This window comes from Drosophila sechellia, chromosome 2R (assembly GCF_004382195.2).
Source record: "Drosophila sechellia strain sech25 chromosome 2R, ASM438219v1, whole genome shotgun sequence".
NCBI classification, from domain to species: domain Eukaryota; kingdom Metazoa; phylum Arthropoda; class Insecta; order Diptera; family Drosophilidae; genus Drosophila; species Drosophila sechellia.
The window spans coordinates 17,535,084-17,553,577 of record NC_045950.1 but is presented as its reverse complement, the minus strand read 5'-3'; the positions used below and the strand labels follow the sequence as shown (position 1 = coordinate 17,553,577).

Sequence of the window (18,494 nt, the reverse complement as noted above, 5' to 3'; positions counted from 1 at the left end):
AACCAATTGGGCATAGAAAACTAAACTGCTGTTGCTGATCTGAACCGATCTGGCTTGATATATATACGTGTATGTTCGTTACGTTACGCTCAGGCACAAAGTGTAAATTACAAATATCTCTCCGCGTCTCGAAAACCATAGGGAAACACAATCAATCAATCAATCAATCAATCAATGGGTTCTCATTTGGTGGTTAATTATTGCATTCGCATTCATTTCCTAGCGGTGTGTGAGTTGCTTGTATTTCATAATATTATTATTCTTTGAGTTTCTGTGGCTTTGTGTCTCTTGGAGCACGGCTGAAAGCTTGGCTTGACTTGGCTGCTGCTGCTGCTTTATTTTTTCTCAGTGTGTGGTAACAACAATAACAAGGTGTCTTTTGGAGATTATGTGGACTCTGCAGTAACAATCTAAGAGCTGACCGGCTCGGGCAGTGGGTTCTCTGTGATGCGTATCTTGTTACTCTGGGTGCCATAGTAAAGCGTGCCCGATGTATCCGTGGTCACGTAGGCTCGGTTGCCATTTCCGGTTCCTGTTCCGCTGCCGCCGGCACATCCGTTTCCGTTCTCCAGATCCAGATCGTCCCCGTCGACGCTGCGACCATCCGCATTATTATTCTCCCCCTGGCCGGCGGTGGTGTTGGAGTTGCTGTTGGTGCAATTGATGGCCGTCTCCCGGAGGCGATTGCCCACGCGAAGGCTCAGCTGCCGCTGGCGATCCCGCTCCCTTTCCCGCTCACGATCGCGCTCCTCCATCGCCTGCTGCTGCTGCTCCCGGAAGTTGGCAAAGAAGATGGAGGAGTAGGTGTGGTATTTAGTTCCACAGGGCGAACTCGCTGGCGTGGACAGCGGCGTTGCTGTTGCAGTTTTATAAGTGGAGTTGTTGTTGTTTTGGGGGGAAGGTAGTAGTAGTTTGGCTATTGTTATTTACGTTATGTCACTTGATAACATGTAAGTTGTTGGTTCTTGTTCTTGATGGGTGTTTTTCTTTATACACTTTCTAAAAGGCTTGCCTGCTGTTTTTGAAATGTATGTACGTGTGATGTCTGTACGTTTGCAGGGCTGCGATCAAAATAAATTCTTAGATTGCTTGAGATACTCTTAAAATTCGAATGGAAGTTAAGATAACTATGTATATGCTACTATTTAATAATATCATCATTCATTATAGTTACAATTTACATCGTTTAGTTCAGTCTATAGATTGTTTAATAAGGCTATATGTCTTTAGATGGCTGAAGCTATAAAAGCTGCTTAAAACATATTATATAATTTAGTCCTATCCTTATTTTAACCGCAGCTGCAAGTGGATCTGTATCTGAATGTAATGTGTCGGGTGCATTTTGCATGATTCGAGATGAAAGCGGCGACAATCTGCTGCTGCTGTTCTTCTATTATCGTTATAATTAATAAATTTTATTATTATTGTTGTTTGTTGTTGTTCTAGTTGATGGACGAGATGGAGGGGGAGGGGAGGAAGCTGGGCTGAGATTTCGCGATGGTCGATGAGCGGATCGATGCGATGCGATGCGATGGCCCCCTTTGCTGGGATTGGATAGAAGTGGCTGCTGTGACGACGATGCTGCTGCTGTGGGAAAGAGACGCGACTCCCAGTGGCCAGAGGACCACCAACACCAGATATAGTCATATCGGAGGAGTATATCACTCTGGCCGCACCGTTACAGTTCGAAATTCACGTTGTTCGTTCGTTTATTTAGAATTCTCAAATATACAACAAAAGCTTACACTTTCAATTTTCGTTTCGTTTATCGTTTGTCTCGACTTGAGTATGGTTAGTGTATGTAATTTGTATATAATAGCGTTGTCATGTATGTATATTTGTATAGCGTGTTTAAACTTATTGCTCTCGTACATTTAAGCTGTGTTGTGGATGGTGAAAGCAGCCCGACTTTTAAGGCATGTGGGAGAAAGGGGTGACACAACGAAAGGCTATATGTAAAGTACATATACGCAATGCATTTATTTATGTAGACAACAAACGAAATGGAAACTAATCACTTGCCGCTTTCCACTTAATAGCTTACCAACTAAAAATGGCATTAATTACAAAAAAAGTATTTAACATAAACAAAAGAGCAACAATAAATTTCAACGCAAATCACAGAAGTGGAGAAACCGAAGCAAGTTTTTTTTGCCCTTAAAAGCAAAGCTGTAAACCATTTTTCTCAGTGTGGTTATTGTTCTAATTTTTTGTTTGGGTGTATCAGTGTCGGGTGATTATCCAATTGCTCTCTCTCTCTCTCTCTCTCTCTCTCTCACACTCTGCCCCACCGAATTGGGGCCGATGCTGCTGCTTCTGCCGATGTCGCTGCCACTGCTGCTGCTCTCTCCATTCGCTCACTTAGTTCTGCTCTGCCGCCGCCGTTCACTGTATAGTGAGCTCAATTTGCGTGGAACTGCTCCGGCTGACCGATGAGATTTTGCGCGCCAACTTTTGCAGTGTGCCAACAGCTTTTGGGGTTTTCGAAATCAATGTTCAATTGTTTGTGGTTGTTGTGGTAATTGTTTTCGATGTTGATATTGTTGTATAATTTGTTTTCAATTTGCGTGTAAATAAACAAAACAAAATGATAGGTCAAATAAATGAAAGTTATTCGAAACAAAAGGCGTGTGCGAGAGAGTGAGTGTTTTTGTGGAGGAGAAAATCAAAGAGAGCGTTGGAAAAGCGAAAGCGCATCAATTGCCCAGCTAACGAGGTTGCACTGTACTCAGAAGCAAATCTACGTAGATGCAGGCTAGCGTAAGTCATTTTCACTATTCAGCTCTGTAAATCTTAAGGTGTCGTGGGTTAAGTCAGACTATTAGTAATTTATAGAAAAATAAACAATTTTTTATAAGTTAATAAAACGAAATGTACTGCTATTAGTATTTTGACATTATGTTATTTTAACCGTTAACACCTTAAAATATCGAAAGAACCATGACTAGCAGTGTGTGTGTATGGGTGGTTTTTAAGCTCTACTTTGCCTATATAATTGTATATAATGTTAATTTGAATTATTGTATTAATTAATTAGCTAAATGCATTCCAACTAGATTTCGGGTTTGTTTGTTTTTTGCAATTTGTTGGGTATATTACTGCTTGGGTGCTCCGGCAGATCTTCCTACTGAGGTTTCTCGGACACTACGATCACAGGTGCGAATATGATGGTGTACAAATATACATACCATACACACGATTATTATATTTAGTTTTGTTGTTGAAATTATAGAGAACGCGCAGTTGCATTAGTTAAACAGTTATTTGGCGATCAATTCGAGTTGAGGTGGATTGGAAAAACCAATTTCGAAACGAAAAGAAAATCAGAGTTAGAATTGAAACGCATTGAAACAGAACGGGAGGGAAGTCGTTGGTGAATGCAGCAGAGACCAAGTCGATGGATTGGATTGCATAGACCATGAAAACGAATGAAGATTATGGATTAATGGGGTGCGGATTTTGAGGTTTTTGATCGTTTGAAGTTGCAATTTCGTGTGAAAGATTTTGTTTGTATATTTTTTTTCGTTTGGATTCATGTTGCGTGTTGTTCGTTTGTTTTTCATAAAATTTTTTTTTATATTTTGTTTTTTTTTTTTATTTTTTGTTTTGTATGTTGGTTTAGCAAAAACAAGCAGTTTTGGAGAAAGGAAAAAGAAATGAAAAACAAAGTAATGAACATCTTGAATATCTTTTCTTGTTTGGTTGCTGTCGTGGATGCGAAATTGTGTGTTTTCTTTGGGGTCCTAACTATTCGGGGAACTAGGTTGGGGTTTGAAAGTGGTTAAATATATGTGTGTAGAAAGTAAACGCTTGATTTTCAACAACTTTTCGATTTATTTGGAAATACTTTGGTTGCGTACAAATACTTTGTTTTTTATCAACATAAATATGAACGATCAATGTCAATTTTATTAGTTTTTTGTATATCTAACCAATTTGTAAATATAAAATTTTGCACAATAGATTTTTGGTTTCGTTTCAATGCATCTCAAAAAGCTTTTGATTCTCAAAGATTTTTGTTTAGACTAAAATCAGGTTGGGTCAGGGACATTTGTGTACTTTGTGTGTGCGTGTGTCTCCACGGAGAAAATCGGGAGCTAAGCTAGGAGCATCTCCTATGGGAAAACTGAGCTGAACTGAACTGAAATGAATCTATGGAGGGGATATCTTGCTCCAAACGGAATGGACTTCTAGATGAAGCTGCTCAACTGAGTGCCGTCCCAGTCGCCGGGACGGAAGTACTTGACTAAGAAAGTTAGGTGGTAGGTAGTTAAGTAGTTAAGGTAGTTGCGGGTTAATAGAAGGATTAAATAGAGTGGGTACAGTAGTAGATTGTTGAGATTGTAGCAGAGATTGCTGAGGTTGTTCAGTTGTAGCATTTGATGTTGCTGTAGTTCTAGTTGTTTTTGTTGCTGTGGTGGATCTTGGTGGTGTGGTGTGCGGTGTTCTAACACTTACCGTAGCCCTCGCCCTGCAAGAAGAGCCGGAAGGCCTCGGCCAGCTTAGCCGGCTGCTCCTCCAGCACCAAAGCGCAATCGGAAATCTGTGGGTGGGAAAAGATTATTACAATCGAACAGAACTAATAACAATACACAGATATGCGGTGAAATATTACAACCGCATATGTATGTCGGTTAAAATTTATAAGAACCTTCATCCACGATGAGTTTGTGGGGTCTAGACGGCCATTGAAGGTCACCGTGTCGTCGACGTGCGGCGAGAGCGAACCCGTGATATTGATCACCGGCATCTTCAGCGTGGTGGCCGCCGTTTCGCTGCCCGGAGTACCTGGCGGAGTGCGCGCCAGATGCAGGTCGTTGCGATGGATGTACGCGTTGATCAGCATGGCCAGATTGGTCGGATTAACGCCACGCTCGAAGTGCTGCTTGTACATCTGCACCAGGTCGTGATTGCGCTCCTCCGGATTGCGTCCGAAGTGGTGCCACATCAGATAATCGATCACGCCCTGTGTCATGCCCTTGGTGCGCAAGAAGCGCGCATTGAAGCTCTGGTAGCCCCACTCGATCCAGCCCGACTGCGTGGACACGCAGTTGATCAGGCACAGGGCGCCCACCTTGTCCGGATGGGCGTGAGCGAAACGGGCCAGAATATTTGCCCCGGCACCAACGCCGAAACCAATCACCGACTTCAGGCCAAAGTGGGATAGCACGAAAAGCAGCTGGGCGGCCAGATCATCCATGGTCGGATACACGTAACTGCAAGTGATAAGAATAGTTGTTAGAAATATATAGTATTAATACTCGTGTAACTATTTCTTTCAATTTGGAAGTTCTTTTCTATCGATTCAACGCTATTTTGATAACTGACAAGAAACGTATTACGCGGTAGGAAATTAATTCTTACTCCTCTGGCAAAGTGGGTGCACCCTCCTCCTGGCCAGGAGCAGTCACATGGTAAACACAGAAGTTCTCCAGCAGACCTCGCATCACTGGAAAATTGAAGAAGCCAGCAAAGCTGGTGGCGTCTGCAATGGAAGAGCAATACCGATTAGTAAGATCCAAATTTAACAGGTATTTTTGACCACTCACAGTTGAGGCCCAAATCGTGGTAGGTGATGATGGCCGGCTTGGCCGTATCGCCCTGTATGGCCACGTGGACATCGCCCTTGTCTGTGGGCACGCGTCGCTGTTCGCAGGCCTCCAGGATGGAGCCGCGGGCATTGGGGAATTGCAGCTGCACGGAGCGCAGTTCGATGTCATCCATGGGATCAACGGGCATGGTGCTGTTGGGATGGATAAAAAAAAGGTAAGTTAGTGACAGGTGGCTCCTTAATCCCCGATACATATGTTTTTTGGTGGGATTTTTGGGCGGCGGCAGCAGCAGCTGGGTAGCTGTTCATAGACTGGCATCCTGTGAGTTTTAGTGTTTTTGTGTCGCAGGCTATGCATCCTTGTTTCGGATCTCATCTAGATAATAACAGGCTACTGATCTTGGGGGTATACATATATGGCAGGCGTGAGTTGATCTCGCTGCTCTCCTCTACTCTAGGCATGGTTCATATGTATGCAAAACTCAAATAAATCAAGACGTAAGGTATCGGTTAATAAACATTCGGAGAGATAGAACAATTTGGGATGCTTTTACAGGGTTTAGTTGTCAAACTCAAGTCTAGGCAAGTAACTTACGAACTAATGGTTGTCTCTTAACAATACTTTTACTCGTAAATCAAAAACTATGTGAAGGGTTAATATGAACAAAAATAACGAGAAATTAATTCAAACGCAAAAACTCTAAATTTGTGTGTTGTGATTGTGTTTTTTTTTTTTTGTGTTTCAGTGTCTTGCATATATCTTACATACATTCGGATGGTTCGGAAATTTGGGGCCTAATTACACAATACCCTAGGAGTATTTTCTATAGAATTTGTTTCGTTTCGTTATCGTTTCTTTTTCGTATTTTGCTTACCCCAGCAGGTGTGCCTCCTCGGCAGTGTGTGTTGGAGCTGACGGCATCTTGGTGGTCAGTGTCTTACCGGATTTGTCGCGGTCTCTGAAAGAGATTCTATGAGCATGCAAGCAAAGAATAACCAAAGGAACGCAAAAATCGAGGCAAGTTTCTGGCAGACTCTGTTCCAAATCGGCTAAAAACTTTCACCGTATATGTATTCATATTTTCTTGTGGACTTGAAATTGGAGATCTTAGGAGTAAATATATATATATTCACAGGACGTAGGAGGTGAAGTAGGAGTAAAGCAGACATAGAGCAGTAGAAAGAAAGAGCGGAGGAGCAAACTTGTTTGTTTGCCAGGATGAATGAAGCGGGGGAATTCTCGTCAAGGTCTCGCGTTCCTTACGTAAAACGTGAAACGTAAGCGAATGAGTCACGCAATGTCATTCGGGGTAAATGTCGATGGATGTTGGCGATGTATGAAAATGGCTAGCGACAAACAAGTGGCGCCAGGAAAATGCGACCAGCTGGCATACCACTAATTTGACTTTCCTCTCCTTTTCGTCCCCTGTAAAACGCGAAAAGCTCGGAAACTTTTGTTTACCTACACCCTCTGCTGCTTGGGATAACAAAAACTTTTACTGCAGGGACCGAACTCAATTAGTTAATGCTGGAGGTGTGCGGATAAACTCAGGTGAGGGATGAGAGTTCATTATCCTCATACATAATATACTTACTATAGTATAGTACGTATACATACGGTTGGGGTCATGGCCGTCTTCATTGTCACCTTTAATTGGTTACGTGATTGAGCCAGAGGGAAATTGCATAAGCAGAGCTTAGCTCTTATGGATGTGCTTAGGGAGAAAACTATTATTATCATAAATTCATAAGATGAAACTTATGAACGCGAGTGACTAGCTCTTGAAATATGCAACTTACGGAGCTTCTGTGTTTCCTTGTTTAAAGTATCATTATTATTATTACTAACTAACGGCGTAAGTACATCCCTGTACATCCATTATTAATCTGAACAATCAATTTCTGGGACAACACGCAAACAATAAATAATTAACATGCTTAAGTACAGGCGTACTACTTGTGTTAATCAGCTGTTTGCATACGCTTGCTGTACTTTCTTTTCAATTTACTTGGAATCTCCAGCTTAAACCGGTACGGCAACCAACCGGTTAGAACTGCTCGGTATCGGTTAACTCCAGGCCAGGGACCAAGAGCAATGCACTTGGCTGAAGGAATGCACAACGACGGTGCGATCTGGGGTCTGGAAATAACACATTAAGTGGACCAAATCACTTACGCGCGATGTCAGTGGCTGCGGAAATACTAATTAAGGCCACTTGAGATCGCCAGCGCAGTCGTGAATAATAATCGTACAATCGTGGATACTCTCTACTGCGTATGAGTATGAATAATTTGAAGTGACCGCAAATTAAAGCGAATGTGGGTCGCAACCGGCGGCCAACTAAACCCAAACTAAAGGACTCAAGAGTTCACTTTAGTTTCTGAGCTCTGTTTGCTGTGCTCTCGGGATTGTTGTATTGACAAAACTGCTGCAACTGCAAACTGCAGTTTGACCTTGGGCCATGGCTAACCAGAAACGAAGTTACATTTCCAACGCTATTCTTTTGGGGCCTAGACCCTTTCAAAATGCTCTACTCTCAGGGTTTTTATTGCAAAGTGTCTGGATTCATCTAATAAGGGTTTAATTAAGAAATTCCTTTAGAGCAGTAAGCTTGATGCTGATGATGATGATGTAATGCGGAATGTGAGCCATCGAATATATACAATTAGTTCTTCCTTCTGCTGGGCAAATAATTTCAATAAAATAATGCAAGGTGCCTTGGAAAATGAAGAGAAATATAACAACAACATTGGCAACAACCACAAACAATCAAAAGCAAGAAAAGCAAAAATCAAACATTTTGGGCTGACATGCAATCGCAATTAAGCTTCTGGGGTTATGGGAAGTCAGGTGGCAAAGGCAAAACGAGCTTTGATGTTCGGTGTTTAACCGAGCTACACTGAGAAAACAACTCGCAGATACAATCTGATTTGTGGGAAATTGTTGATCAAGTAATTTGAAAGAATGTTGAGCAATTAATTACAATTAAATTACAACGGAAGTGGCTTTTTGCTGTGCGAATTAGTTTTCAGTTAAGCACTTACAGTAGATATATTTTTACATAGAACTTATATTGAAGGAAAACTTATTTGATGACTCCGTTCTTTTTGTTCTCTGTGTAGCTGCGAGTGGGTCACTCAGTTGGTTAATGATTCAGTGGTGTGGTGCGTTCAGTGGGGGATTTTGTGTCCGTGCCTAAGAGGGGGCAATGTGGAGCCACATTGTGGTGGGTGATTAAGAGTGATTGGCGGAGAGAGCTCACCGTCGCGTCGCCCGTAGAGCGGAGGAGGCGAAGAGTGGGCGGCTGACCCCCCGGTTGGATGGACTTACCTGGAGCCGCCGACGATGACCGGCAGGCGGTCCGAGCGGAGCAGCTCCTCGCTGTCGGTGGGCGAGGACTTGATGGCCTGGCCAATGGCCCGCTTCACGCTCGCGAAGACGGAGGGCGGGGCCGTGGGCTCTGTGGTCGACTGATAGATGGCGCCGCCATTGCCATTGACGGCCGGCAGCGATACATAGCCGCCCTCTGACTGTGGCATGCTTTTTTGGGTCTTTCGCTTGATTTCTGATTTATTTGTTAACCGGCTAGTTATCTTTCGGCTTTGCTCGAATTTCTCGTTTAAGTACTTAGCCTGGCGTGCTTTGTTTTTTATTTATTCTTTTCTGATAGTTAGAACTGAGTGTTCCACTGTGCATGCAAGTGTCGGTGTGTGGGTGCGTTTCTATTTTCGAGTTTTTTATAAACAAGGCTTTTGATTCATCAGCGCCGAGGTGTGTAATTTTATAGCCGGCAGACAGACAGACAAATACAATGGGCATTTCGTTGACATTCGAATATTTATATATTTATTTATTTTTTTTTTTTTTGGCAGCAGCAGCGCAGCAGCGGCATCACAACGTCACAAAACATAAATCACATAAAAAACAAAGAAAATAAAATTATAATAACAAAAGCAAATAGAATGATAATGAGATTGAGTCACACGAAAGCCGGATTTGCGGGGGGGTCCACAGTATCAAATGATTGACATTGGTTAAGAAGCAGCAAGCCACTACAGTGAGGCATCGCCAGCACCAAAATTTAGTTAGTTACGCTCAAAGTCAAACGGTAAAGCGATCAACTTTTAAACTTTATGGTTAAGAAACAGCGGTAAAAAGCCAGGGCCAAATAAAAATGTATTCAAAATCCAAACCCTTTAGTTGTTAATCGATTTCTTTGAGAGAGTGAGATAAGTTTTGATAAGTTAAAGGAGTAGTCAAGTGTAAATAATTCCACATCCATATTCATGGAAATAAATCAAAGCAAGAACATTTTCTATTCCACATCGAATCGATAAGAATGCTCTAGGTGACTTGACATGACATGAAATAAGCATTATTGGACTTATGTTAATCAGCATCTGGTGCACCTTAAAGATCTGCCGAATCTCAAGACCTCCAACCCCCATCTGCCATCATTAACCAAGCTCCACTGCATGGGGGAGCACTGAGCTGGGGCGTCAATGCTCGTACTTGAAACAAAATATGCAGGCCAAGCCGCGAGAGGAAGGCGATGTGGGTATGTGGTTTTTGGATCTGGGTTTGGGATTGGGGCACACAGAGACTGCAGCAGCAGCAAACCCCCGGACCATTCCCATCTCCTGCGTCGCCAATGTAGCACATATGCATTACATTAACCCAGTTTGGGCCAGGGGTTGAGGCCTGCTCTCCACGTGCCCTGGTTTGAAGCCAAAGTGGAACGGAGGCATGAAAATTTCACACATCCCCGGGAGGCCACACACATGTTTTCCTCCTGCCGTTCTCGTTCGTCGTGTAGTTTTCTTTTATTTTTTGGCACTGATTAAGTGCGTCATGCGGCTCGAATTTATCACCTAATAATCACCGGACAGCAACAAATGCAAACGCTTCACCCACTCCAAAAGCTATGACGCAGCCCCAGATACAGATAATTATATACATGTTATGTACTGGTCACTGGGCAAGTGTATAAGTTCAAACGATAAACAAAACAAAACTCGTTATGGCTACTATTTTTTTTTGCGTCTTAGGTTTTAGAACCCAGTCAAGCCAAGCAATTCCGAGCTGGGACCTCAGTGCGTATGATGAATGTGGCTCCAGGGTAAAGCAAAATGTATACAACGCGAAGGATTTCGGATGCGGAGCCAGAGATGTTCTAGGAGTTTTATTATTCAAAAGCCAACGACTCAAGTATTTTATTGCTCATTTAGCTGCAATGGTAACTGCATAATTTAGCCATTCGAATTGAAACTTTAGTCATAAAATCATGACGTAAAGTGAAGAGAATGGCAGAAGTCGTGACTTCCAAGTGGAACGATGCATCGCTTTTGGTTTCCAGCTATCTTATCTTGCTAACTGCGATTCAAACTGGATTCCTGACTCTCCAATATCTTTCGAAACATCTCAGCTCTTAAGTCTTATCTTTGGTTATACAGATAAGTAAGTTAAACAGTTGCTACAGTGAAATCAAACAAGGCCGTTCTTTTATCAACTGTTATAGAAAGGAACATGCTTGCTTTCAGCTGATCAAATAAAATAACCAACTTTTTATGGCATAATTAGCTGTTTTAGCAACCATATAACCGGTGAATAATCACACAAAGCCACCATGATTTGTTGCCCTAGTCTGAAAACCTAAACACAAATGACAGCGCATTTAAAGTTGCCAAGTACATTGGCACTCGCAAATTCCGTGGCCCATCCTCCGCTACTGAAAAAGCTGATAGTCTAGCTCAACTTTGACCTTTTGCTGCTCGATTTATGGGCGCTGATAAAGTTGCGCTTGCACTTTTCACCTCGACCACACGAAATGGTATATGATATAATGGGCCATATTCCTATATATATACATATATAATGTAGTAATGTATAATGTACTATAGGCTATTGGTGGCAAGCGATTTATCAGCGGCATCTGGGCCACTTCAATTCCAATAATTGCAGCCCAGCGTGTGCCATTTATGGCGAATTATTCATAATTGCGATTGCACGTGAAGAGTGCAGAGGAGGAGCTAGAGGTGCGAGCAGCGTGGAGCCATTGAAATTAGCAATCGGCTAGAGTGGGAAGGCGACTGGCGAACGACGTGCCCTGGCTTTTCCGTTTTTCCGGCCGGAGCGAAAGGAGCGCACGGAATATCGACAATTTGGCAGGTCGCCCACGGCAACCGTTGGCAGGTCAACGGGCAACAACAAACCGAAGCTCAAGACAGCAATCTGAACTCAATCTACAGCTGAACTGTGTACTTGATTGGGATTCAATGCTACTTCGGATTTACCGACTCAGAAGTCTAAATAATTACGAGTTATTCTGAGCACAAAAGTGATTTACATAATCCTTGAGCCTTTGATTCGCTTTAAAATGTATCTTTATCTGCTTAGACGTGAGAAAAGATCATTTTTAAGGAAGTCTGCTGTATTTAGTTATTTAAACTGATTTGGTTTGTTATATCAATCATTCTAATTTTATCATCTAATACGTTTGATGGCTGAATCAGCAGGAGTGATCGTTAAAATCGTTTTTTGTTAGATCTTTCATGGCTAACAACAAGTTCCCTGCTGGCCCTAAAAATACTTGCTCAACTATTATATTGACTGCAATTTGTCCGAGTCCTTCAAGGATATCGCCTCCGGGGCGGAGGGGGGACAAATTTGCAAAACAGAAATTATTCAAATGTTCTTTGGGTGGCGGAGAGACAAGATACCCCAACGGGAGGGGGCGTGGCAGGGGCAGGGGCAGGGGTTATGGGGCACCGACAACGGCAGCAAATCACATAAAGGAAATGTCACGCTATGTCAGGCCGCAGGCCAGCAGGAAAAAAAAATCGTACAGCCGAAACGAACAAAATCACACGCTCAACGTCAGAGTGTTGTTGCAGGATATGGGAGAATATCAGTTGGGTGGTGGGGGGCATGGCACGGTAGTGGGCGGTGGGGCAGAGGGGGACGGCGCAGGTTGCCCTACTGTTACGTGTTTGCAATCGATTTGAAAGTTACATAAAAACAGAGCCGCAGACAAAGGGCAGAAAAGGGAGAAGGTGCCAGGGAAGTTGGTAAACACCTGAGTGGCCAACAAAAGCTAAAACAACAACAACAACAGGAGCAGCAACAAGGCGCCAAAAGCAATTTGTGCGGCGAACTTTTCATTGTGTTTGCCTTCTGAGTAAACTGACCTACGCATTAAACATGTAGGAAAGTTAAACATCAGATATAGATACATATATGTATGTACTAGACTCAGATACTCTGGAGGACGAGACGAAATCCTGTCCATGGCGATGGCGCCGACAGGTTACAGTACAGCCGTTAAAGTGGAGTCCCCACCCATTGATTTCCACACCCAAAAGCCGCTAGAAGCAATAAAATTTCACAAAACAGCGAATAACAAATGTCTGCAGGAACAGTAAACACTGTCAATAGGTAAACCAATTAGGGCAACTGTTAGAGATAACAGTCAAGTCGCTCTTAATGAACAGCCCCATTATTCCATTTCGCTTTTCCTTTGTTTAGTTCGGAAAATTGGTGGACTATTGTCTAGAAAATCAACTCGAAGTTGCCTTATTTTTCAAATTGCCTAAATCGTTAAGTTCCTTATTTAACTTAATTGCGATTCAGAATATAATCTTACTATGAAAAAACATTCAGCAAAGTGGAGTTAGAATTTGATCATAAAATATGAATTGGAATCAAAGAAACCTACTAATTTGGAATACCAGGACAACTTGCAACCGCACTTCTTTTTTACTGACATAACTGTGTTTTCTGCACACAGGCTTCACTGTGGCAGCTGCTGAAATGATTGCGGCGAAGTTTTCTGGAGGTCGTTTAGAGTGGAAAAGCGCCAGCTCCGAGAGAGAGGGAGAGCGATAAAGAGGAAGAGAGACGGAGTGTAGCGAAGGGGAGGGCAGCAGGGGTCCATTACGTCAGAGCCAGAAGCCATTTGGGTTTTGTCAAAAATTAGCAGTTAGGAAAAGCGAGGAAAACCCAAACGAAACCAAAAGCCAAAAACGAATAACGAATAAAAAGGAACATCATAAATGGATGAATTAGTACAGATATGTCGAGCAACAAGAACAACAACGACAACAACGTGCATACAACAACTAACTGTTAACTAAGTAAAAAGAAGAGTGCGCAAAATATACAATAGTGCTAATTGAAAAACAGATACTGGGATGCAAATGAAAAGTTTTAGATGAGGCAGTGTGTTTTCTTTTCTTTTTAATGGGGGCGAGCGCAGAGAGAGAGAGAGACAGGATAAGACAGAGAGAGAGAGAGAGAGAGAGGGGAAGAGTAATAGATAACTGCAACAAAACAAATGCATGCGGTGCGAGAGGGAGGGGAAGAGGATTAGAACTGGTTAATGTTATCTTCCAGACCCGCCCCTCTCTTTCACACCTTTCCAACTGGCATTTGTTTTGTTGTCTGTTTTGGCACTTGAATGTGTGTTAATTGTGCCCGCTGTGTGTGCTAGTGTAGGTGTGAGTGTGAGTGTGTGCGTGGTTGGATTTAAAAAACTCACCTGACGCTTTCTGTTGCTTTTTCTTCTATTCTTCTGTAGGCCTCAAAATTGAGATAAAAACTACTACCGCTTTTTCCCAACGCCTTTTTGGCTAACAAAAAGAGACCGTTGTTTTAACTGCACCGTCTATGAAAAAATCAATATTCGGTCTCGACCAACTTTTTTCTTCACCTTTTCTTTTACAACTTGTGTAATTTCTGTGCTCGTTCTGTTTCGTTCACTTATTCTCTCGCTCTCGCGCGCACGCACACACACACACACGCCCGCTGTTCGCGATTGCCAGTAATTTTCGGGGATCAATTTCTTGTAATTTCTCCAGCTGCTTTCAAGTCTTTAATTCTCGGTCTCGATGCAGCGCAAAGCAAATTTGATAGTGATGGGCAGAAACATCGATGCATCGGAAATCGATGTTTTCAAAGATGCTATCGAGGCTAGCCGATATTTTAGAAATAGTATCGCAGCCCAGCGATACATCGTTGCTTTTCAAAACATCGCGTGTTTAAATAAAATTTATACAAATATTTGTAAATATGACTTATTATTTGTGCCTAAGAGCATCACATTTGTGAATATTTTATTTTTAATGCTCATAACAGCAAGCATGCCTTTGTTTCCTTTCCAAACTCCGCTGGCTCGACATAAGTGCCCATCACTAAACAGCTGTTTCATGTGGCCAGAGGAAACATGCGTTTAGCTTTTGTTTGAGTCAAATTCAATTTGTTAACTAAGTTCTTTCGCGCGGAACTGGATAGCTGATTGAAGAGGTTGATTGGCCAGGCCTACATAAATCAGAACACATCGGCCAGCTAGCAAATCCCGATTACTTACTTATACTCCAATTTCAGACATGCCGCGACGCTACCAGACAGCTCTCAATTCGGCCAAATTCAGTGCCCAGGTCAAGACCAAAACTAGTGACAACGAATCCGATTCCGAAGACGATCTTCTGCCGGATCAAGATGCTGAGGATAACAATGAGCCAGATAATCTGCGAAGCATTTTGGAAAATGCGCCCCACTTCTCTTATCCCGGCTTGAACACTGGAATGTTGGGCCAACTCTTGCACGATTATAACGAGAATCCGAAGCAGGACTTGCCAAACTGCTCGGTTACGGTGCCGCTACCCCTCTTCCTGGCCAAGGATGGACAGACTCCCCGTGTGGAGGCATGCGTCCAAAGGCCATGCGCCTACGACGATTGGACACGGCATTTGCAATTAAACAAGGCTATATTTGATAGGCGATATAAAAATATGAGACAGCGTGAACAGAAGCAGGAGCAAAGTGTTTACGATGCCAGTCTGTTTGAGATGGCTGAGCACATAGCCCAGCAGGAGAATTCCTTCTTCAGGGACAGCTACGATTACTACTACACAGGCGGAAACCTAAACACGATTCCGTTTAATGGAAACGATCAGCTGGCCATGCATGTCAGCGGTAATAAACTCAGAGATCTGCACTTTTCCCGAGATTATGGTGAGGCGGAGTTCTGGCAACCATTGCATTCCGCTACGCTAGAGGAATCCTCCAGCGAAGTCTTCGAACTTCTTCCGCTGGACAATTTAAATAGCAGTCAAATGTTCCTGGCACGGTTGCTGAAGGAGGTTTCCCTATACGAACTTAAACGCAAAGAGGAACAGGATTCGGATTCAGAATACGAACTCATTCGCCATTGCATGTTTAGCAGTCAAGTAGCTCCTTTTACAAGCGCTGCACAATCATTGACCAATGCCAATACATTGGCCTTAGCTAGCCAGGATCGGTCCTTGCGCTTCGTGGATATTTCGACACAACAGGATATAGCCAAGCTTGATGTTTGCTTGCTAAAAGGACTGAAGAAATCCTCGAGTACCTGGGCACAATTAATGCAAGCAAATGGAAGCACCTTTCACTGCCTAACACAGCCTGTTTTGTTTACCGTAGACGTGCGATGCAATCTGCCTCTGAATCCCTGCTTTGCCAGCGGCGTTCACTCAAAAGCTTGCGAGAGGTTCTCTTGTTTGGCCAAGGGTGTGAATCCTAATCTTCTGTATGTGGCTAGTAATCACAACTTCCACTGTTTGGATATCAGATGCTTGGGTAAAAAACTGACCGATCGAGCTGTGGTCACCTGGACGCATCAGATGACCTATCCACCCTGTTTTATTGACACATGCACTCACCAGAACAGTGAATACATTGCGTTAGCTGGACTCTTACCCAGAGATCTGCGAATTTGTGAGATGCAAGGAGCTCAGGCAAAATGTGTCGATGAAATGTTCTCGCCTGCAATACCATTTGCGCCGCTAACCCTGGAAGAAGCTTTAATAGATGCTTGCTTGGGAGGATTTGTGGATGTCTATGCTGATATAGCAGAGCGGGCAAGAACCTGCATTACGGGAATGCGCTTCTTTCCCTTAAAGGAGGCCAGTGATCTAGCTTTTACCCAGCTGCTAACCTCCAACAGCTTGGGAGATGTTTACTGCCAAAGACTAACGGTTAGAGATGAAGAGGAGCACGTCGAGCAGATCAGAACCGGAATTCACACCGCGGAAGCCATACGCTACCTTGCCAATTCCGTTAATCAGCGCGTCCAACGCGAGAACATCCGCTGCACGCAAGTCCAGTCGATACCAGAGATAAGAGACATCTTTCGAGATGGTGCCAAAAGATCAAAACCTGACGAAAAACCCCTAATCGTAGAGGAGATCGAAATTGACTATGGAATAGAAGATACAGATGTTTCCGAAGATGAAAGCCCAGGCTCTGAAAAGGTAAAGGAAGAACCTTCGGAGTCCAAGAAAGATGGTAAGAAAACGCCTAAGAAAAAATCCAAGGTGAAACCGAAACGGCAAAACAAAAGGAATGCTCCCAGTAACAAAAATGTTAAAAAGCAGAAGAGCATCAGTCGCGGTCCCTGGCAGAAATCCGCTTACAAGCTGACCCACTACACGGACATGATGTCGACCCGTTTGCTGGACGTGTGGGATATGGAGGAGTACGACACCACGCGAGACGTAACCAGAGAAATGTTCGATGAGCGAATTAAGGAGAAGGAGCAGGAACCGGAACAACGCATGGCCAATTGGTTGGACCAATTGCCCAGTCAGACAGTTGAACCCACTGGAGACGAGGGGACCGAGGGAAATACCGACATGGTTCCCGGCACAAGTCTTCCAAAGCTATATGGCGCCACCACAGCGAACTACTCAGTGATTCCAGCCCTTAATTCCGATCGGGACATTGAAGAGGGCCTTTTGAGTCCCAAAAAGGAATCGCCTGTTGAATTTACCCACCAGTTTTCGATATTGCTGCCCGGACAGAACACTATCATCGAGGACTATCCCAGTGCCCCGCCCGCTAAGAGGCCCAAGGTGAAACACGTCATGGGTTTCTAGCTTAATTTAGAGTTATTAAGCTTAAATTAAGTTTAGCAATTATAAATAGCAGACTATCAAATGTATTAAATAGAAGTACATTTAGAATTTAAGAAATTTATTAAATTTTTAATTGATTGTAATAATTTCAATAACACAACACACACTTCACATTAGCCCATCCCGAGAACTTTATTGCTTGTTATACTTGCCATTTTCGATTGATGTCACTTTTTGGGGATGTATCTCCACCAAGATCGGGTTCGTAGGCTGGATTCACGATTCCCACGATGGGCTCGACCACAAAACGATCGTTCCTGCGCTTGAGGGCGTATCCCACAGATCGTTTTGCCATTTTGGGCTTATCTTGATCGCCGTGCAGCATTATATTTCGCCCTTTTTTTTCAACACACCACACGACCGTTTAGAGAGTGCCGCAGATTTCGACTGATTTTCAATTTTCAATTAATTTGGGCAGTTTGCGTTTAATTGATTCGATCTATATATCGCTCGTCGGCGCTCAGTGGGGCGTAAACGAGCCAAGGGTGACAATTCCATAGGAGTGGCTATAGATAGAATATATGCTTAGTTTAGTATAAGCTAAGCTCGGGTGAGCTGAGCATCCAAAGCTTTTAGTTGGGGAAGATTATCTTGAACTAAATGCAGCGGACTATTGAATGCTATTGGCATATTCACAGATACAATGCTAAGCTCAGATTTATTATCCAGCAAAGCCAAAAATTTATTGGTAATTAAAAAATTGTTATATTGATTTTGACAATATTTTTACACATAATATTTTTCGTTCTCATTGTATCGTATCGTATTTATCAACCCGTTAATCTTAATGTAAACTTAAAACAAAACTGGCAAGGTCTCGCTACTTTTTCGCATTGTACGAAATTATCCATCACGGCTTAGAAATAAACTGCAATAAATTAAATTAGAGTATGAAAACAAAGAAATTGTCACATAATTTGACCAGATTTAATTCGCCAATCATTAAATTAACTCTTTATCAGGCTCCACCCACAAATAAAATAAAAGAGGC

At 42.9% G+C, this 18,494-nt stretch overlaps 2 protein-coding genes across 13 annotated transcripts; one reads left to right on the top strand and one right to left on the bottom strand.

Annotated features, from left to right (window-relative positions):
- Positions 1–78: 78 nt before the first annotated feature.
- On the bottom strand, positions 79–14,459 carry LOC6615386 (protein NDRG3). 12 transcript variants are annotated; one of them, XM_032716849.1, is made up of 9 exons: positions 14,260–14,459; positions 14,089–14,179; positions 8,883–9,301; positions 6,427–6,522; positions 5,550–5,743; positions 5,365–5,485; positions 4,652–5,216; positions 4,459–4,543; positions 79–856 (listed from the first exon to the last, which is right to left on the bottom strand). In XM_032716849.1, the coding sequence occupies exons 3-9, from the start codon at positions 9,089–9,091 to the stop codon at positions 411–413; spliced, it is 1,716 nt and encodes a 571-aa protein (XP_032572740.1). In that variant the 5' UTR covers positions 9,092–9,301; positions 14,089–14,179; positions 14,260–14,459; the 3' UTR covers positions 79–410. The 12 variants fall into 12 exon arrangements, with proteins under 12 accessions (XP_032572740.1, XP_032572741.1, XP_032572739.1 ...); XM_032716850.1 differs by having other exon boundaries at positions 6,427–6,510; positions 14,089–14,459; XM_032716848.1 differs by having other exon boundaries at positions 8,883–9,274; positions 14,089–14,459.
- A 283-nt stretch (positions 14,460–14,742) lies between these two features.
- LOC6615385 lies at positions 14,743–17,619 on the top strand. Its single transcript, XM_002039731.2, has 2 exons — positions 14,743–14,852; positions 14,934–17,619. Exon 2 carries the CDS (start codon positions 14,936–14,938, stop codon positions 17,462–17,464), a length of 2,529 nt encoding a protein of 842 aa, XP_002039767.1. The 5' UTR covers positions 14,743–14,852; positions 14,934–14,935; the 3' UTR covers positions 17,465–17,619.
- The last annotated feature ends 875 nt before the right edge of the window (positions 17,620–18,494 follow it).

Bases quoted from the DNA above. Each gene is read 5' to 3' on its own strand.
- LOC6615386 (XM_032716848.1), bottom strand. From the start codon at position 9,091: ATGCCACAGTCAGAGGGCGGCTATGTATCGCTGCCGGCCGTCAATGGC. The intron at 6,523-8,882 runs GTAAGTCCATCC...GCATGCTCATAG, and splicing joins GTCATCGTCGGCGGCTCCAG to AATCTCTTTCAGAGACCGCG. The intron at 5,217-5,364 runs GTAAGAATTAAT...TATCACTTGCAG, and splicing joins GCACCCACTTTGCCAGAGGA to TTACGTGTATCCGACCATGG.
- LOC6615385 (XM_002039731.2), top strand. From the start codon at position 14,936: ATGCCGCGACGCTACCAGACAGCTCTCAATTCGGCCAAATTCAGTGCC.